The 18,731-nt window shown below is 35.9% G+C and overlaps 2 protein-coding genes across 4 annotated transcripts in view; one reads left to right on the forward strand and one right to left on the reverse strand.

Moving 5' to 3' along the window:
• Positions 1 to 18,731, reverse strand: part of OXSM (3-oxoacyl-ACP synthase, mitochondrial) — a 488,173-nt gene that overhangs the window by 49,603 nt on the left and 419,839 nt on the right. The window lies entirely within an intron of this gene.
• Positions 1 to 18,731, forward strand: part of NGLY1 (N-glycanase 1) — a 67,744-nt gene that overhangs the window by 38,701 nt on the left and 10,312 nt on the right. For 2 of the 3 annotated variants that reach the window (XM_050779459.1, XM_050779462.1), the window contains exons 5-9: positions 8,248 to 8,470; positions 10,622 to 10,743; positions 11,938 to 12,083; positions 14,093 to 14,203; positions 15,549 to 15,713. In XM_050779459.1, the coding sequence (XP_050635416.1) occupies positions 8,248 to 8,470; positions 10,622 to 10,743; positions 11,938 to 12,083; positions 14,093 to 14,203; positions 15,549 to 15,713 (767 nt within the window). The remainder of the gene's footprint in view (positions 1 to 8,247; positions 8,471 to 10,621; positions 10,744 to 11,937; positions 12,084 to 14,092; positions 14,204 to 15,548; positions 15,714 to 18,731) is intronic. The other variant, XM_050779460.1, reaches the window with a different exon arrangement.

Raw genomic sequence — 18,731 nt, forward strand, 5'->3', positions numbered from 1 at the left:
TTGTGAAGAACACTCTGGCTATACCTCACAATTCTTACACATCTCATCTTTTCTAGAGCCACAAAGGATTTTTCTTGGTTTTTATTGTGAAAACCTGGTGGGCTTCCTGCAGGCAAAATGCACAGAAGTGTAGGGACCTCTCCCAAGACTGAATTTCTTACTTCCAAGCTAGTCCATACTCAGCTTGCAGCAGTTTGTCAAAATTGCTATTTAAATATCCTTACCAGTTTATGGCTCTAGTGACTTCTGTTCCATTTAAGCAGATTTGGGCTGTGATTCTCTTTATTTGTCTTTTTGGATTTTGGGGTGATAGTTCACTCTGTGACCTCAGTTCTCTAATGGGTCCAAGAAAAGTCACTGATTTCAGTTGAGCTTTTTATTGTTTTAAAGGTGGAAGTATTGACCTCTGCTTGATAGAAGCTGGAAGCTGAAACCAGAAATCCCTCTGAAGGCTTAACTATGTGTATCTCTTCCTTTTTTAACCATTTGATCAATTTTCACATATGTCATTTATATATTTTGCTACCCATTGTATTTTGGTGATTTGTATTTTGGTGATTTTTGTCTTTTTAAAAATGTTACGCTATGCCATTTTTAAATTTTTGATGACTGGCTTGGGCCTTAGATTTACTTCTGCTACAGGCCTGCTAACTTTAAGACAGTTGTTCTCTTCTTGTATTAACGGTTTTTTTCCTGTGTGTACAATAAGAATACTTTTTAATATGTGATTATACAGGCCCTGTCCAGCTTCAAAGTACTGTGGTCCTTTATATGACGCCTTACATAAATGCCTGTTTATCAGGTACTTACTACACATGTTTTGTGTTTGAGTCGTTGGGCTGGGCCCTGCAGGGGAGAGACAGTATAATAATATAGCCTTGCCTTAAGAAGCAGCTGAATAGAAGATGAGAATTCAAATATACAGATCAACTGAGTGTAAAGCAGAGTCCAACAAATGTAATGTATGAGGTATAATTTTTAAAACATGTTGTAGACCAACCTGGCCAACATGGTGAAACCCCGTCTCTACTAAAAATACAAAAATTAGCCAGTTGCAGTTGCCTATAATCCCAGCTACTTGGGAGTCTGAGGCAGGAGAATTGCTTGAAACCTGAAGGCAGAGGTTGCAGTGAGTGGAGATTGCGCCACTGCACTCCAGCCTGGGCAAAAGAGCGAAACTCCGTCTCAAAAAGTAAAAAAAATGAAAATAAAAAAAAACCATTATGTTGCTAAATGAATAAACTTCAATGAGAAATAGCATAGAGACAAAATGTTCCTGTTTGTGTCCATCATATTTTCTCTCTCTAGGCAAATAATAACCAGGAGATTGCTCAAGGAGCAAGAATCTACAATAAAGAGCATTAGTTAGGTGAACGTTATGTTTATCCTGATGCATTTGTCCATCTGTCCTCACAGTGGGAATGGTCTTATCAGTGGACCAAGAATCCTTCAAGTCCATTAGCTAAGACTTAAAGTCCATTTCCCATAAAAATCTGCTGATGTTCCCTGCTAACATTTGCTCCAGCATTTTTTCTTTCTAATTATAAAGATAATACAGGGGTTGTAGAAAATTTGGAAAATAGGGAGAAGATAAACATCAATAACTTCATCACATTGGAGTATGACTTTTAAGATCTATGTATACATTCTTTCACACTTAAAAAGTTTTAATTAAAATAGGAAAGAAATGCCAGCAGATTAGTAGTGAAAATTATGAAAATCAGTACAAGACTGGGCTTTTTTTTTTTTTTTTAGGGCGTGAAGGATGAGTGGGATTTATAAAATATGTCAAAGTACATACTAAGAGATTGGGGATTTTCTTCCAAATGTAGTGGTCAACATGCATAGAGGCAGAGAAGGACAGGCTCTATTTGGGAACAATGAATAATACAGTTAGACTGTGTGTAGGGTAGGGTGTATATAAAGCAGTGGAAGATCAAGTAGGCTGAAACCGTGTTTTGGTTGACATTGAATTTCAGACAGAGCAGTGTATACCAAGTTCATTTTTAATGTTTTCAAAAAGAATTAGCAGTAAAATGAAACAAAGCATATTTCTAATAAGGTTTGAAATTGTAAAGACCAAAGAAATTCAAAGGAAACACAAGTCTTGGCAAAAAGACTAATGTTATATTGTGACTGTAATTGAACACATAGCAGAAATGTTACATAACCTTTTTCATCAGAAAGCAGAAAATGATATTTCAGGTGTTCTTGAATAGGTAATTCAGCAGGATTGACTACTGACGCTTTGAGTGAGTGACATCAGACTGTATTTAAGGAATATTAGTAATAACTTGTGGAATGAATTAAAATCAAAAGAGTACAAAGAGAGAAAAATTAAAACACAATAGTAATCTAATTTACATAAGAGGGGTAAGAGGGTGAACAAAGGGTTGAGATTACAAGGGAGAAGATGGATGTGAAAGTTGTTGGGGTTATAGAATATGTGTAATTGGCTGTCGATAGGATAAGGCATCATGTATATATAAGGAAGATGTCAAAGATGACTGGGTAACTTTGAATCTAGGCAACTAGGAAATTAAAGGAGTTAGTAGAAACAGGTTTTGAAGGGAAAGGAAGAGCGAGTTGAGGTGCCTGCTATCTGGACTGTCACTGAAAACATAGGCCTGGAAATTCAATAAGAAGTCAAGCCTTGAAATACACTTTAGGATGATAGGTAAAGCCATGCAGGTAAATGAGATTGCTAAAATTGAGAGGACAGGGTGGAGAGGTAGGATTACAGAGGTTCTAGAAAACAGTGTAGCACTAGCCTGGATATTTACATTTAAATTAAATTGAGATGAAAAATCAAGTTCTTCAGTCACATTCAGCACATTTCAGCTACTCAATAACCTCAAGTGGTTAATGACAACCTTACTAGACAGTAGGAATAGGAATTATTTCCATTATTGCTGAAAATTCTATTGGATGGTGATCGTTTAGAAATACAACAGGATATAGGAAGAGGAAGAGTAACAAGTGAAGGAAACTTAAACATACAGTGAAATAAGTGGTACGGCAGGCACAATGAGTATATCAATTAGGATTAGGTTCTGCTATGAGTAAAATGACTGGTGGCTGAGATATTATTTTCTCATGTAAGAAATTATGGAGGTAGTCTGGTGCTCATGGTGAGCTATCATCAAAGACCTAGGTGCCTTCTGTCTTTCAGCTCAGATGTACATGTTTTCCATCCTTCACATCACCTTGTAGTCCAAAATGGCTGCGGCAGCTCCAGCCATTACATTTCCAGACCAAACATCAGGCAGAAGAAATGGAGAAAAAGCATAAAGGTTTTATCTCTAATTTGAGCTCCTTCTCTTGAAGTTATCTTCTTGGAGTCACGTGAAGTTTAGTCATTTAGCCACACTTAGTCGCAAGGGAAGTTGGGATCTGTAGTTTTTTAGCTGGTGCATTGTCATCCCTCCAAAACTGAAATTCTACAAATGAGGACGAAGTGGCAAGTGAATATTATATGGCCACCATCAGTCTCTGCCCCAGTGAGTGAATGGCACTGAGATGATGACGAAGCCCCCGCTGACCAACTTGGTGATTTTCTTTCATTAGTGCAGTGGACTGTTTTTTCCTTTCCAGACAAAATCATATTCTGGGTCTATGGACTGGGGAAAGTGTTTTGGTTTGATGCAGAAGTGGGGACCTTGTGACACTGCCAAATGAGATAGAGAAGCATGGTTTGATAGCTCTGGCCTGGTAGACTGAAGGTTTGTCATGATTGCATGTTTCAGATACAGGTGAAACACCTTTCTGGAGGAGGAACCTAGTTTTGAAAAGTGGTAACAAAATGTGTCTTGGCCTACTAAATTGCATATGAAGATATGAGATGGAGAACATGGATGAGGCTACCTCTACTGATGTTTTTACCCATTTTCTCATTCTCTTGTACATTGAAGGGGTTTTCAGAGAATGGAGTTGGGGCCTAAACTTGTTGATTTTATTTTGTCACTGATAAGTTACTAGAAATCTACATTTATATGGTATTTTTGAAGATGGTAACTTTAGAAATTTGAAGTCTTAATTTTTGAAGTAAACCCAATATTGTCTTCACAGAATTTAGCATGTAAATCAGGCTTCCCTTATCTCTGAAATTTCTGAGCTTTCATCATACAGGAATCTACTTTTATTTCTCTGAGCCCCTAGTTAAGGATATTGCTTAAATGAGGAACATTGACCCTTAATTGGGTGTTACTGTTTGGTAGTCGTACTTTCAGCTGGAGACGTGCTGATTTATACCTGGAGTATGTAACAGAAGTACAAATACGCTGTTATCCTTTCCTTCTTGGTCTTGATAATGACTAGTGAACAACTGCAATTCTAAGTAATATTTTGAGGCATGTTTGTTCAGTCCCTTCATCATTCAAGTATTTATTAAGCATCTAGTGTATAGCAAGCAGAACACTAAGTGTTGGAGATATAGCAGTGAACAAAACTAAGTACCTACCATTATGGGAACACAACACACACACACACACACACACACACACTAGTGAAAAGTGCTAGGAAGACCAGCGGGAGAACAGAGAGTGAGTGATGATTAGTAAGATGCTGTTTGATACAAGATTTTCAGGGATGGCTTCTCTAAAAAGCAATGATTTCCCTTTTAGGTAGAAGGCATGAGCAGCTGCAAAGGAGTGAGGTTGGCAAGTTTAAGAGATGGCAGGGAGAGCATGGTGGCTATAGCCAGTGAACAAGACAGGAGGAGATAGGGTTTGAGGTCAGAGAGGTAAGGGGGTATTTACATTTCCTGGGGCTACTATAACAAATTACCACAAACTTGGTGAAATAAAAAGAAATGCATTCTTACAGTTCCAGAAGGCAGAAATCCAAAATCATTGTCACAGAGAGAAATCAAAGTATCCCCAGAGCCATGCTCCTTTTGGAGGGGAGAATCTGTTCTTTGCTTCTTTCAGCTTTTGGTTGCTGCTGGCAGTCCTTGGTTTGTGGCTGCAACAGTCCGGTCTTAAGGCCAGCATCTTCAAATCTCTCTCTGTCCCATCTTCACATTGCCTTCTCTGTGTGTAAAATCTCCGTTTACTTGCTTCTTATGAGGTTACTTGTGATTGGATTTATCCACATATTCCAGGATAATCTCCCCATCTAAAGATCCTTAACTTTATAACATCTGCAAAGACCTTTCTCTTTTTTTGCCACATAAGGTAACTACATTCATAGGCTACAGTGATTAGGACATGGATATCCTCTGAGGGCCATTTTTTAGCCTACTACAGGGGGCCAGCTGAAAGAACAAGAGTTGGGACTTTGAACTTTATTCTGAATGAGATGGAAACCCATTGGAGGGTTTTTTAAGTCATATAATCTGGCCCGTACTTTAAAAAAGATGACCCTAGCTGCTGCATGGTAGGCACTAGACCGAGAAGGAGAATGACAGTCCTCTGTTTCTAAAACTTTGTTTTTAATGTAACTAATTCATGAATATCTTCCTGTTGGAAAGCTTTCATATTATATGGGAAACTCCAAACTCTCCCTGCCATTCAGTTCTGTTCCTTTTCATGTCTTGTCCTGGGTATTTATACCTGTAAATAATTATCTATAAAAATAGTTTAAGTTGTGTGGGGTTTATGTAAAATTTATCATCTCATCTATTCAGCTCCTTGGTGTTTTTCATTTACAAATATGTATTGGACAGCCTTTTCACTCCATAGTGTTTGATTGTACATATACTATTATTTATACAATTCCCTATTGATGGACATAGAGGTTGTTTCCATTTTCTCTGTTCTAAATGCCACCACAGTGGAGAGTCTTGTAAAATATCTTTTGACACACATGCACAAGTGTTTCTCTTGGATGGATACTGAAATGTCAAGTGCGTGTAATACTTTTATACTATAATGGATCCTGCCAAATTGCCTTCCAATTTATACTAGAAGTGTCTAAGAATATTTGTTTCCACTTAATGAAAGTATTGAATTTCTTTTATGGACTTTGTGAATTTTTCTAATGGGTTTCTTAATGTTCTTACTGATTTATAGAAGTTTTTTATGTATTTAGAAATTTTTTTTTTTGAGATATCGCCCAGGTTGGAGTGCAGTGGCGTGATCTCAGCTCACTGCAGCCTCTGCCTCCCAGGTTCAAGTGATTCTCCTGCCTCAGCCTCCTGAGTAGCTGGGAGTACAGGCACCTGCCACCACGACCAGCTTTTGTGTGTGTGTGTGTGTGTGTTTTTAGTAGAGGTGGGGTTTCACCACGTTGGGCAGGCTGTTCTCCAACTCCTGACTTCAGGTGATCTGCCTGCCTCAGCCTCCCAAAGTGCTGGGATTACAGGCACAAGCCACCGTGCCCGGCCAGAAATTTATATTTTCTTTGTTAGACATGTTATAATTTTTTCCTCCCAGGGTTCTTTAGTATAGCTTTTGAAATTGAAAAGTTTTTATTTTTAACATAAGAAAAATTTTTTTTATTATTGATTTAATGGTTTGTATCTTGCTTAAGACCTTCCCTAACCCAAAGTCATAAACATAAACACATTCACCTATAAACTTCTATTATTACTTTTATAGTATTCTGGAGAAGGAGTTTTTTTTTTTTTTTTTTTTTAATGAACTATAGTAGGGATCTGATACTTAGATAGCTGTTTGTCCAAATATCATTTATTGAAACAGTCCATCCTGTTAAAGCTGCTTTAAAATGCTAACTTTATTAAATACTGTGCATTTGCTTAGAAATCTGTCTTTCAGGACTCTTGTTTCATTGATCTGTTTGTTTATTCCTCACTAATATCACAATGTTTCAATTATTAGAGTTTTGTAATATGTCTTGATACACTGTAGGAAGATTTACCTCATGATTCTTATTCAAAGTTGTGTGGGTTTTTTTGTGCATTTTCTCTTTCACATGAGATTTTGTAGTTAGCTTGTCAATTTTTTTTTTTTTTTTGTAATGAGACAGAGTTTCGCTCTGTCACTCAGGCTGGAGTGCAGTGGCACAATCTTGGCTCACTGCAACCTCTGCATCCCAGGTTCAGGTGATTCTCCTGCCTCAGCCTCCCGAGTAGCTGGGATTACAGGCGCCTACCACCACACCCAGAAAATTTTTGTAGTTTTTAGCAGAGACAAAAGTTTCACCTTGCTGGCCAGGCTAGTCTCGAACTCCTGATCTCAGATGATCCGCCTGTTTTGGCCTTCCAAAGTGCTGGGATTAGAGGTGTGAGCCACCACACCTGGCTAGCTTGTCAAATTTTATGAAAAAATATTGTATAATTTTATTTGGGATTGTATTAAATTATAGATTAATTTGTGGAAGGTTAACAACTTTAGAAATATTGAGTTTTCCCTCCAGGAACATTAATATTTCTGACCTTTTTACATTCTCTGTAGTTTTTTTTTTTTTCTCTGTAGTTTTTTATTTTGAAACACATCAAACTTAAATACAAGCACAAAGTATAATGTATCATACACCTATGACCAACATCAAGCTTTTTTAGATTTCTATGCTATATATATCCTTCATATTTATGTTTTATCACTCTATCTTAATCATAAAACATTAAAGATAGAGATGAGAACCCCCATATATGTTTTTAAGATTGATTTTCCCTCTCCTTCCCTTCTTGCCAGAGTTACCATGGTCTTGAATATGATCAAGAGAGATCTGTTTATGGAAAAGTGGGTATAATATTATCTGTCATAATATTAGGATTGTTATATATACTAGAGATATGGTTGTGTTTTTATGTGTTTGGGGATGAGTATCCATAGATGGATTATATTGTACAGTTGAAGCCCTAATAGAAAGGCTAATAATTAGGATGATTTTTTAAATGTCTGGAATTCTGCGATTTCTGCCTTTTGTGATTGTTTAATGTTTACTTGTGTATATACCTGACAACAAATTTAATGTATCCCATTTTTAAATGTTTTTAAAAATCAAATTTATTTTTCTACCTCCCTTGTACTTCAGGATCAATTCCTAACTGACTGTAGTTCCCTAAGAGGTCATTGTGTTTAGCTCACTTGCTAATGCATAATGTCAGTTAGAGGATATAAAATGGTAAATGTTCTACTGTTTTTAATGTGCAGTTATACATGTCATTGTATTTCAGCCTAGTGCATAATAAATGACAGTTTCTTCTTGTCTCTTATTAGTGAAAACCTTTAAAATCATCTTACGTTTTCATATTTTTCAGGTTCATATTTGAGAATAAATATGTGTGGATATTTTAAATTTTGCCAGCTTTAGCTCTTACTTGGTTCTCCCTTAATTTCTCAGGTACTAATATAAGTGATGAGGATTTTCTTTTGCTGGAGCTTTTGCACTGGTTTAAGGAAGAATTTTTTCACTGGGTGAATAACATTTTGTGCAGCAAATGTGGTGGACAGACTAGGTCTAGAGATAGATCATTACTACCCAATGACGATGAGCTGAAGTGGGGCGCAAAGAAAGTGGAAGATCATTACTGTGATGCCTGCCAATTCAGCAATCGATTCCCAAGGTGGGTGCCCAGGACAGTAAAGTCAGAATAATCTCTTAATGAAATAGTTAGAAGAGAGTTTTTACTAAATGAACTTTTTAATATTTATTTTAATTATCAGAAACGTATTCCTCTGAAACACAGGTGAGCAAACTGGCTGGCAGGCTAAATCCAGCCGACATCCTGTTTTTGTCAGTAAAGTTATATTAGAAGATAACCATGCTGATTCATATACTTGTGGTCTGTTTTTATGCTGGAACAGCAGAGTTGAATAATGGTGACAGAAATGATATGACCCACAAAGTCTGAAATATTCACCATCTGTCTTGTATAGGAAATTAGTTGACTCTTGTTCTAAAGTATAACTTGAGTATAGTCATGTTTAATGCTACATATCTTGTATTACTTTTTTAATTCCTAATTTTTAACTGTCTGGTAACTAACAATACTGATAATAATAATGCTGAAGTATACTTTAACCTTCCATATTATCATCGGATGATTATTTTAAACACATAATTGTATTTACTGTCACAATAATCAGCATTATTATTATTATCAGTATTATTAGCAGAAGTTTGTTTTAGTTAGGTGCTTCCCCTGCCCAACCTAACCAGTATACTCCTCATATCTCTTAATTTTAAACTAAGGACATTTAAAATTTTAAATTTGCATTCTTTCATTTATAAGCCTGTTTTCAGATTTTCTGAATTGGCGATGCTTATAAAGTTTGGTTGTATTATCAGTCAAGAAAACATACCATGTCTTAAAAATATCTAATTTTTTTAGCTCAGGACATAGTTTCTAATCATGTGCTCGTTTCAATCTCTAGCTGTTCTCTATATGAGGAGGCTGAGGCAGGAGGATTGCTTGAACCTGGGAGGCAGAGGTTGCAGTGATCCGAGATTGTGCCACTGCGCTCCAGTCTGGGCAAAAGAGTGAGACTTCATCAAAAAAAAAAAAAAAGAAAAGAAAAAAGTTATTTAATTACCTAAGTTCTGAATTCATTTATTTAGCTTAAGAAATGTTTCATTAAGCATTTGCTTAACAGACTTGTCATCGCAGAGCCCATTCATTTATGCCACTGTTTCCTTTCCTTCCAAAGCACATCGCTGACCTCGCTGCTCAGCTGCAGCACTTTTCCTGGTCAGCTCGATCAGTTCAAAACCCATCTCAACACAAAATGCAAAATTTAGTGTTCTCGAATTGTCTGGTAATTTTATAATTGGAGTAACTTCTGAAAAGAATGTTACAAATAGATCCCAAAAAACAACTTCTAAATTAGCAGGCACCTTTAAATACTTCAAAAGAGTAAAATTTTAATCAAAATGATTATTAGAAAGAAAGATAATATTTTAGATAAAATTGAATTTAAGCTAAAATTTTTGTTGAGTAATTTGTTAAAGTTGTTTACCTTTTAAATATAGTGAGCTAGTTATACCAGTTTGCTTGTCCAAATCTTACGTTATTCAAAACACAGGTCAAATAAAAGCTCTCCTCCCCAGCCACTTTCTGACTTGTTGTATTTTTTGATCACTAACCTGACCTGTTGTATTGTTTGATCACATTCTGCCATATATTAAACACTAAATCTGACCTGTTGCATTGTTTGATCACATTCTGCCATATATTAAAATTATTTGTGTTCATTCCTTTCCTCAGGATTGTAAACACCTTGAAAGCAGTACTACTGTTTATTTTTCACCAAAGATTCTAACATTGTGCCTCATATATCCTAGATTCCTAAAGCAATATTTAAAAACAATTTAAAGACTGGGCACAGTGGCTCACGCCTATAATCTCAGCACTTTGGGAGACTGAGGCAGGCGGGGTGGATCATGAGGTCAGGAGATCGAGACCATCCTGGCTAACACGTTGAAACCCTGTCTCTATTAAAAATACAAACAAAATTAGCCAGACCTGGTGGCACGTGCCTATAGTCCCAGGTACTGTGGAGGCTGAGGCAGGAGAATCACTTGAACCCGGGAGGCAGAGGTTGCAGTGAGCTGAGATCACGCCACTGCACTCCAACCTGGATGACAGAGTGAGACTCCATCTCAAAAAAACCAAAAAAAAATTAAGAAACGTTTCTGTTTAGCATAGAGGTAATGTAAATTATCTTTAAAATCTTGATTTTGATAATCAAAGTTTTTTTTTTTCTTTTTAAACCAGATATAATAACCCTGAGAAACTTTTGGAAACAAGATGTGGACGGTGTGGCGAGTGGGCCAATTGTTTTACACTGTGCTGTCGAGCTTTAGGATTTGAAGCTCGCTATGTTTGGGATTACACAGGTACAGAATGTGGAATGAGCAGAGGGTAGTAGGGCTTTGCAGGCTTACAGGTTTGGGTTTACATTCTGAGCCCAGCATTCTCTGTTACTTTTTGGCCTTGTCAGTCTGACCTTCCATTTGCCTTGTGTAAAACAGTAATAATACCAACCTTCCAGGTTTTTTGAAGGGATCACAAGAGTTTTGTAAAACACCTAGCGTTGTGCCTGGTGCTTTGCACTATAAATATTCTTTTTTCCCCTTTATTTTATTTTTATTGATGCATAATGGATATACATATTTGGGGACTACTTGTAATAATTTAATGCATTTATATAAATTCCACAGAGCAAATCAGTATTATTGGGATATCTGTGATCTTAAATATTTGTCTTTATGCTGGAAACATTTGAATTACTCTCTCCTCTCATATGAAATATGCAGTAGACTATTGTAAACTATAACCACCCTATTGATCTATCAAACACTAGGTATTATTTCTTTTATTAGCAATTTACCATGGCATTTATAGTGATGCTATTTATATATGGATAAAAACATTTAATAATGTGCCATAGAAATCTTCATTGCTATAGGGATTACTATAAAAGATTTAGTAAACTGTAAACTTAAATCGCAGTATACAGAAATAATAAAATAAAAGTCATGTGATATTTGTGTTGTCCCTATTTAGAAATGACTTGGTGGTCTACATGTTAAAAAGTTGTTTTCCTTGTGTTTCCATTTTCTAAAGAATTAAATGAAACCTTCCGTTAATAGTTAGTGTTCTCTTAAAATCAAATATAAAGCATATATTGACCAGAGATTCTATTAGGCTTCCTGCTGGTTCTGGGTCTTAACGTCCAGCGAGAGAGACTGTAGTTTCAAAAGTGGCATTAACTCCTTCATGATGGTAAAATCGGAATGATACTTTTTATGCTGCTGTTTAATATGTCTACCTTCTTAAGAGATAAAGCGCGCAGTAAGCCTAAAACTGACTACATTAAAGGAGATTGGAAAAACATTTTTAAGATTTCAAAGAGACAGAAATTAATACAGGTATTCTAAAATCCTGTGTGCCACAAAATGCACTTATTAACTAAAATTCAGAATATTACACATTACTTTATGATTCTTAGGGGTTTGTGTATAGTTATTAGAAGTCATTCTGATTTCATTGTCTTTTTTCCATTGTTCTCTTTTCTCTTACTTGAGTAGACCATGTCTGGACAGAAGTCTATTCTCCTTCTCAGCAGCGGTGGCTACACTGTGATGCATGTGAAGATGTCTGTGACAAGCCACTTCTTTATGAAATAGGATGGGGCAAGCAGCTTTCCTACGTCATAGCATTTTCAAAAGATGAGGTAGGGCATAAAAGAAAAAAACTTTTTTCCAAAAATAAAATACAGTTTTTTCTTTTTTGACAGTTTTATGAATGTAAAATTAACATACGATAACCTGCATATATTTAAATTGTACAGTTTGATAAGTTTTATTTGTATACACTGAAATCACCACTGTAAATCAGTATTCATTGTATGGATGTGCCATAGTTTACCATTTAACCTGTTGATGGCTATTTGGGTAGTTCCCAGTTTTTTTCACAATTTCAAACTAAGCTGCCATGAACAGTCAGTCACACAAGTCTTTATACGGGCATATGCTGCCTTTTCTCTTTGCTTAATGCCTACGAGTAGAATGGCTGCATTATATGGTAGATATACATATAACTTTTTAAGAAACCACTAAACTGTTTTCCAACGTGATTGTGCCATCCACAGCAGTATGTGAGGGTTTCCGGTTCCTCCATGTCCTTGCTAACATTTAGTATGATCTGACTTTTTAATTTTATCCCCTTTAATAGGTGTGTAGTGGCATTTCATTATGGTTTTTATTTGTACTTCTCTAACGACAAATAATATTGAGCATCTTTTTACGTGTTTGCTTACCATCCATATGTCCCCTTATTTTTTTTTTTAATTGGGTATTGTTTTTTCTTACTGTTGGGTTTTGAGAGTTCTTTATATAATCTTACATAAGTCCATTATCAGATATGTGCTTTGCAAAGATTTTTCTCCCTATCTGTAGTTTGTCTTTTCATACTCTTAATAACTTTTGAAGAGAAGAAACTGGTGTTCAGTTTACTAATTTGTTGTTTTATGGATTGTGCCTTTTGATGTTATATTTAAGAAATTTTGCCTAGCCGTTGGTCACAATGATTTTCTCCTATGTTATGTCTTAGAAGTTTTATATTTTTAGTTTTACACTTAGATCTGTGATCCATTTTGAGTTAATTTTTTTATAGGATCTAAGGTATGAAGGGTTTTTTTTACATATGGATAATGAATTGTTCTAGCACCATTTACTGAAAAGATTATTTTTTCTCCATTGAATTGTCTTTCCACTTGTATTAAAAATCAGTTCTATAATATAAATTTAATATAATAAAAATGGATAAAATTTTTATTTATTGAATTTTGTGAAATCAGCTTTGCAGATACATTTTAAAAAGGTAATGTTTTGAAATTTTCACTTTTTTATCATAGCATTTCTGGTTAAACTATCAACTGTTTAGGAATGAATAAGTGACGAATTCAGTTTATTTTACAGACTTTTAAAGTTTTATTTTATTTTATTTTAATTTTTCGAGACAGAGTCTCACCCTGTTGCCCAGACTGGAGTGCACTTACACAATCCCGGCTCACTGCAACCTCTGCCTCCCAGGTTCAAGCGATTCTCCTGCCTCAGCCTCCTGAGTAACTGGGATTACAAGCACGTGCCACCATACTTGGCTAATATTTTTTTGTATTTTTTTTTTAGTAGAGATGTGGTTTCACCATGTTGGCCAGGCTGGTCTCAAACTCCTGACCTCAAGTGATCTGCTCACTGCAGCCTCCCAAAGTGCTGAGATTATTGCACCTGGCCCCATGGCTTTTAAATTTTAAACAAAGGATAGTATTCTAAAAATTGCATTTAAGGCTGGGCATGGTGGCTCATGCCTATAATCCCAGCACTTTGGGAGGCCAAGGTAGGTGGATCACCTGAGGTCAGGAGTTTGAGACCAGCCTGGCCAACATGGTGAAACCCTGTCTCTACTTAAAACAATACGAAAATTAGCTGGGCGTGATAGTACATGCCTGTAGTCCCAGCTACTCGGGAGGCTGAGATACGAGAATCACTTGACCCTGGGAAGTGAGACTACAGTGAGCTGAGATCACGCCACTGCACTCTGGCCTGGACAACAGAGCGAGACTTCCAGAAAAAAAAAAAAAAAAAAAAAGCATTTAAAAATTACATACATTTTAGGTATCTAGTAAATAAAGGTCGATGGTTGTAATCTTGTTAATTATTTGTAGTCTGTTATTTCTTTCAGGTAGTTGATGTTACTTGGCGATATTCCTGTAAACATGAAGAGGTGATTGCCAGAAGAACTAAGGTTAAAGAAGCATTACTTCGAGAAACTATTAATGGGCTTAATAAGCAGGTATGTGGTGGCTATCTTTTTTGAAAGAACAGTTGACATTTTTTATGTAATCGAGAATAGCCATTTATTAGCCTATTGAAATTCTTAAAGTAGTAGCATTGTTTCATAAGCAAGAATATTTTAATATGTTCTGTCTTTCTGTTCATTGAAAATTTTGAGGACTCATTTTAAATATTACGAGTTTTGGATTAAACTGTCTCATCTCAAAGTTCTATGAAACAAAATTTCAGTGTTGGTAGTACCTGACAAAAAGTGTGTTGTCTTATTTATCAATGTAACTGTGCTTTGGATATGACACAGACTCATATTTATGTAGTATGTGTGTACATACACACACACACGCACAAACACACACACACACACGTCCATGTGAGGACATTTCTGAAGCAAGGCACAGGAAATTATTAACAATGACTACTTCCGAGGAGAGGAACTGGGGTTCCAAGATGAAAGGTTCAATTTTTATTTTATACCCCATGGATAGTATTGAAAAATTTAACTCTATACATGTGGGGTTTTTTCATAAATTAAAAAATAAGCAATGAATTTTGCTGTAGCAGGCAGTCAGAACAGAGCAGAGCACATTAATCCAATCAGTGATTATGATTCCAGGTGAGGTTTCAGTCTATTTTGAATCTGCACTTACGCCTAATGTGTAGCCCTTCAGAGATCTCTACCTGAAAACCTGGAGTATTTGCTAGACCCCCTTGCTGTAGAAGACTCTGACCCTCAGTTTATTTTTACCCCAGCACTGTGATTCTGCTAAAAATTCTGGTTTGATTTCCAGCACTTTAGTCACTATTTTGTCCTTGGCTTCTCAGACTGTTCTCATGCCACTTAATAATTGACAAATGACTGGAAGGGAAAAGGGTGCAGTATGTGCCCTTCACCTGAATTCTTTTCTTCTCTTGGAGTCTTAACTTCTCAAGTTCTGGCTGCCTTTGCAGCTTTCCGTTGCATTCAACAGGTGTTTATATGTGAGTGTTCTGTGTGTGTGTTTCTACTAGCTTTTCTAGCTTTTCTCAGCAAGACATTCTGACACAAGCCAGTCTATCATATCCAGAAACAGAAGTTGCTACCTTCATTATAAATAAATCTAGGACAGTAGAGCTCATGGAGAGTTGGAAATAGGTGTTAAATGATTTCCCAATGTAAAATTTATAAAATTATTTAACTTTTCCACAGTGTCCTTTTTATTTTCTGAATTAATATATGTTTGAAAATAAAATTCAATACTTGTTTCAAGACCTCTTAAAATGCAAGTGTTTTAAGTATATTCTTGCTTAGAGATGGACCTATACATTCCCCTAATCTTAACAACTTTTTTAAAAAACATGAATTACAGAGGCAACTGTTTTTGTCAGAAAACAGAAGGAAAGAACTTCTCCAGAGGATAATTGTGGAGCTTGTTGAATTTATATCTCCCAAAACCCCTAAACCTGGAGAACTTGGGGGAAGAATATCTGGGTCAGTGGCTTGGAGAGTAGCCCGAGGTGAAATGGGTCTACAGGTATTTAATTCATTCTAGCATGATGATCATTTTACTTTCCTGCTTCCTATACTATGCTTTTCCTGTACTATGCTCCAACTGCATTGACTATGACCTTTCAGTTAACTTGAGAGTAATTATTTTAAAATGCAAACATTTGAAGAGAACCAGTAATTGATTGACATAGCATAATCATGTGTAAGAGTTAGCAAAGCATTTTTAAAATGGGACTTAAAATTTTTTTTACCTTATGTAAATTTTTAGTGTAGTATAACTTTTACTGAAGAATATACAGGAAAATGCACAAATTACAAATGTACAGCTTAATGAATGTTTACAAATTTAACACCCATATAATCACCAACCAGAATAAGAAATAGATCACTGGAACTGTAGAAACAAGCGTGAGTTTCTTTCCACACTGTCTTACACTCTTGAAAGTAATCGTTATTCTGGCTTCTAACATCATATATTAATTTTGCCTGTTATTGTGCTTTATATAAATGGAATCATATAGCACGTACTGTTTTGTATATAACTTCTTTTGTGCAACTTTGTGTCAGTGAGTTGCATGTTGCAATATGTATGGTATGTTTAGTCTCATTGTTGTATAATTCATTGTATGAATGTAATTTTTCACTGTTGATGGCTATTTGGGTTATTTCTAGTTTTGGCTGATATAAATGGTGCTGCTCTGAACATTTATATTCATGTTTTCAGTGAATATGTTTAGGCATTTTGTTGGATGTATACCTAGGAATGGAATTGATAGGTAATAGAGTATGAGTATGTATTCAGCTTTAGTAGATATTGCCAAACAATTTTTCAAAATGGTTATGCCAGCTTATACTCTCACAGCAGTATATGAAATTTTTCAACATCTTTGTGTACACTTGGTATTGTCTATCTTTTCCATTTTAGCAGTTCTGGTGGCATATAGTAGCATCGTGATTTTAATTTGCATTTTGGTGATGACTAATTATGTTGAATGCCTGTTCTTTAAACTTTTGGATGTCCTCATTCTCTTTTGTGAAGTGCTTATTTAGGTCTTTTAAAATGAGATTCTAATGCATTTAGAAGACTGCTGTTTCACTTTTATCCTCTCCAGATGAAAACTTTATGGAGTGGGGAAAATACAGAATTTGGGGAATTCAGCAGATGAAAGTGTTTATTTCTTGGTATATGCTTGCATATATCTGATATTGGCTAGAAATTATTGTTGGTGGTATAATTACTGTTATATTAAAACTTATTTTTTAAGATATCACATGATTAATCTCCCAAAAGTAAATAACAATAGAAATATAATTTCCATAGTTAGGTCCTAAAGTTAAGTGACTAGGTAAAAATCAGTGTGCTAGGTTTTGTAACGGGCATTAGGACAGTATAATAGACTTTCCTTCGCCTTTAGGGAGCTAAAGTTGAGTCACTGGAGAGCATTTAATATAAATGTTTAGGAAATTTGCAATGAAAAATGCTTGAAAGGAAAATAACTCATCACAATATCAATATCAAGCAGTTCCAGAGTTTTATTTATCTACTTTTTCTAAATTTGCCATTGTTGCAGCTCATTTCTCTAGTAACAGAGTATGTTTTAAAGGAGTGAATTATCCCTAATAAATTTTATGTTTGCTTTTTAATTTGTCCTATCGTCTGTAGCAGGCAGTTAAAAGTGTTGGTTCAGCCATAGGATTACAAGATCCAAATTCAACAAATAATTCAAATCACTGCCAATGCAGTGTGTTACAAGTATAAATCTAAATACAGCCAGTTAAAAAGAGCTAATTTAATTCACAGCTGTGTTCAATTTAAAACATGGATATTATTTAGGTCTTCATTTCTTTTTATGCATGGGTGTGCTACCTCTTGCATGGCATGGAAGTTGATTAACTTTAAAAATATGAATTGGGTTGCATACCACATTGTTTTCTCTTTTGAATTTTTTTTTTAAGTTTCTTAATTGCTGGAGACCATTTTAGGGCCATGGATTTAAAAAGAAATCATTTTTTCCCTTAGAAATAGATGTTTGTTTTAAAAGTAAATAGAGAAACATTGATCCTAAATACTTTTGGAATTAATCTTGCAATCAGTTGGAAACAGAAGGAACATTGGTGATATCATTTCCAGAAAGAAAAGTTTTATTTTAATCTTAGAATGAAAATATTTTGGCCGGGCGCAGTGGCTCAAGCCTGTAATCCCAGCACTTTGGGAGGCCGAGACGGGCGGATCACGAGGTCAGGAGATCGAGACCATCCTGGCTAACACGGTGAAACCCCATCTCTACTAAAAAAATACAAAAAAAGAGCCTGGCGAGGTGGCGGGCACCTGTAGTCCCAGCTACTCAGGAGGCTGAGGCAGGAGAATGGCGCAAACCCGGGAGGCGGAGCTTGCAGTGTGCTGAGATCCGGCCACTGCACTCCATCCTGGGCGGCAGAGCGAGACTCCGTCTCAAAAAAAAAAAAAAAATTTTATAAAATATTAATGTTATTTTGGACTAGAATGCAAAGATTGCCTGGGATTTTAAGGTTAAAATGTGAGCTTTTGTAATAATTTTACACATGCAAAAGACTGTTTCATGCTATACCTCTCAGCTGCTCTCCTACCTTAGGGAATTAGGAAAGGACACTGAAGAAATGGTTGAGGACTGAGGATGAGAAAGAATCAAGTATGTGGAGAGTAGAAAGAACAGCATCCTAGACGAAAGAAGCAGCATGTCTCAAGGCCGTGAGGCAAAATGAGCTGGACCTTTTTGAGGAACTAAAGGAAAAGTAATATGATGTGAGTGTAGAAATGAAAGGGAAGAGTAACAGGACATCTGGTTGGAGAAGCAAACAGGGTGAACCGTCATAAGGCCCTGGTAGCCTTGGTAAAGAGCTTGGAGTTTAAGTCACTGAAGTGAGTTAAGCAGGAAAATGACATATCCTAGTTTACATTTTTTTAAAAATCAATTTCATTGCTATGTGGAGCATGGATAGGAGAGGTAAGAGTTGAAAGCTGGGAGTCAGCTTCAGGAGACAGTTGTAGAAGTCCAAGTAGGGG

This window comes from Macaca thibetana, chromosome 2 (genome assembly GCF_024542745.1).
Source record: "Macaca thibetana thibetana isolate TM-01 chromosome 2, ASM2454274v1, whole genome shotgun sequence".
NCBI classification, from domain to species: domain Eukaryota; kingdom Metazoa; phylum Chordata; class Mammalia; order Primates; family Cercopithecidae; genus Macaca; species Macaca thibetana.